The sequence below is a fragment of the Aulonocara sp. 'chitande type north' Nkhata Bay genome, linkage group LG17 (assembly GCF_057382095.1).
Source record: "Aulonocara sp. 'chitande type north' Nkhata Bay isolate Kocher_YH1m ecotype deep benthic linkage group LG17, A_spYH_male_GT1.1, whole genome shotgun sequence".
NCBI lineage: Eukaryota > Metazoa > Chordata > Actinopteri > Cichliformes > Cichlidae > Aulonocara > Aulonocara sp. 'chitande type north' Nkhata Bay.
The window spans coordinates 29,901,077-29,903,210 of NC_141360.1; the positions used below are offsets into that span (position 1 = coordinate 29,901,077).

General features: G+C 38.8%; 1 protein-coding gene across 1 annotated transcript; it reads left to right on the forward strand.

Moving 5' to 3' along the window:
* The first annotated feature begins 373 nt into the window (after positions 1-373).
* LOC147310326 (general transcription factor II-I repeat domain-containing protein 2A-like) lies at positions 374-1,078 on the forward strand. The gene has a single exon (XM_086268285.1). It carries the CDS (start codon positions 374-376, stop codon positions 1,076-1,078), a length of 705 nt encoding a protein of 234 aa, XP_086124411.1.
* Positions 1,079-2,134: the final 1,056 nt, after the last annotated feature.

Genomic DNA, 2,134 nt, shown 5'->3' on the forward strand with positions numbered 1-2,134 from the left:
GAGAGAGAAAGGAGCTGTAGCAAGAATGAAAGAGGACAATCCCGAGCTAATCTCTTATCATTGCATTATTCATCAGTCAGTGTTATGCTCCACCCTGTCAGACGAGTATGCTGAGGTGATGAAAACAATGATGAAAATGATAAATTTTCTCAGGGCATCTTCTTCTTGTCAGCATCGCATGCTCAGGGAATTTCTCAGAGAAGTTGATGCACACGCTGATGATCTTCTGCTTCACAACAATGTGAGATGGCTTAGCAAAGGCAGGGCATTGGAGCGATTTTGGTCCATCAGAAGTGAAGTAGCAGCTTTCTTGGAAGAGCTGGAAAGTCAAAAAGCAACAAACTTTTCTCTCTTTTTAAATGATGGGAAAAACATGGATATTGTGGCCTTTTTGGTTGATATCACTTCACACCTGAATGAACTGAATTTGAAGCTGCAGGGCAAGGACAATTCAATTTGTGAACTGATGACAGCTGTCCGCTGCTTTCAGAGGAAACTTGAAGTGTTCAAAGAAGACCTGCAAGGAGACTATGCACACTTCCCAACAGTGAAGGAACAGGTTCAGGGACAGAGAGATGTGTCCTCTTTTGTTGACTTTGTTGATAAGCTGATTGAAAACTTCAGCAAACGTTTTGATAGCTTCAGCTTTGGACAGCAGCTCACCATGTTCATAAAGAACCCATTTGCCATCACTGATGTCAGAGGGTTCTCAAAGGAAGTCACACAGCACTTCAAGTGGGCAAATGCTGGGCCTCTTCAAATGCAACTAATTGATCTCCAAGCAGATGTGGCCCTGAAAGAGCAGTTTGGAAGAACTGAACCTGCCACTTTCTGGCCCCAATTGGTCTCTGAGACAGCTTTCCCAAATCTGAGGAAAGTAGCCCTGTACATCTTGACCATGTTTGGCTCCACATACAGCTGTGAGGCAGCTTTCTCCACAATGAACATAATAAAAACTAAATATCGTTCCAGGATCACCAATGAGCACCTACACATGTGTATGAGAATGGCCCTGACACCATTCCAGCCCAGATTTAAAATCCTAGTAGAGCGAACTAAAGCTCAATTCTCTCACTGAACAACAGAAAGTTGGGACGTGGAATATAAGGGGGTGAAAGAAAGAGAAACTGTAAAATTGTTAAAATGTTTTGATGTTATCTGTTGAAAATGTATTGAGACTGTTTAGTCGAGATGTAAAATGTAAAGAAAAAGGGAAACTTTTTTTTTCTGAAATTAATCACTTTGTTTTAAGATGCACAATTTAGCCATTTTATTTATTTTCTCTAATTCATTTTAAACAGCAGCCCTATTTCTAATGTAGGCCTACTGTGTGTTTCAGTGTTAACAATAAATTTTGTTGAAATGTTTTAACTTGTATTTTCATTGATTTGACAGTCTATTGTTCATACGTTCAGATATAAATTAAAAAAAAAAAAGGTTGCTTCTCTATCACAATCATAACGTAAGTTAGACATTATGATGTCCCGGACCTCTGCTTGAGAAGATTTTCTCCAACTGGACCTCCTCAAATTTTAGTTTAATACCCCTGTTATACATAGTGGTTTCTGTTAGAGATTTTTATGCATGTTTGTGTATGCGTCTTCTGTTTTGTTTTTAGCAATTTTTTATACTTAATCAGTTTATAATAAGCACTATTGTCATAGTTTTTTTCCCCTATTTTACCATATTTCTCTTGCTTTGTTCTATCTTTTCTTCTCTTCTCTTCATTACCAAAGAGTCTGTGCTGGTTGGTGAAAAGGTACAGAATAATTAAATGTGTTTAGACAAAGGGCATGAGCTGAGTTCTAATGACATATAATGATCTGTGTCCTACAGCAGTTTATTGGCTTTTCAAGGACATAATGATATTCAATGGCCATGCATTACATTTCAGACCATGGCCCCCATTAGGTCCAAAAGAATCTTTCATCTTCTACATTCTTGCTTGTAGCCAATAGAGGATCCTATGTCATTGTCAGGAAGCTCTCCCCAGGGTACGGGAATCAACTCCAGGCCACCTTGACAAAGAATTCAACATGATTGATGGTAATTGCTTTTTGTAAAATGCCATGGCCACCAAAGACTCTCTTTCCTTGTCCTCTCTGCCTTTTATGAAGACCAACTGAAATGCTTT

What these genes read in the sequence shown, in the direction of transcription:
- LOC147310326 (XM_086268285.1), top strand. Translation starts at nt 374, where the DNA reads ATGGATATTGTGGCCTTTTTGGTTGATATCACTTCACACCTGAATGAA.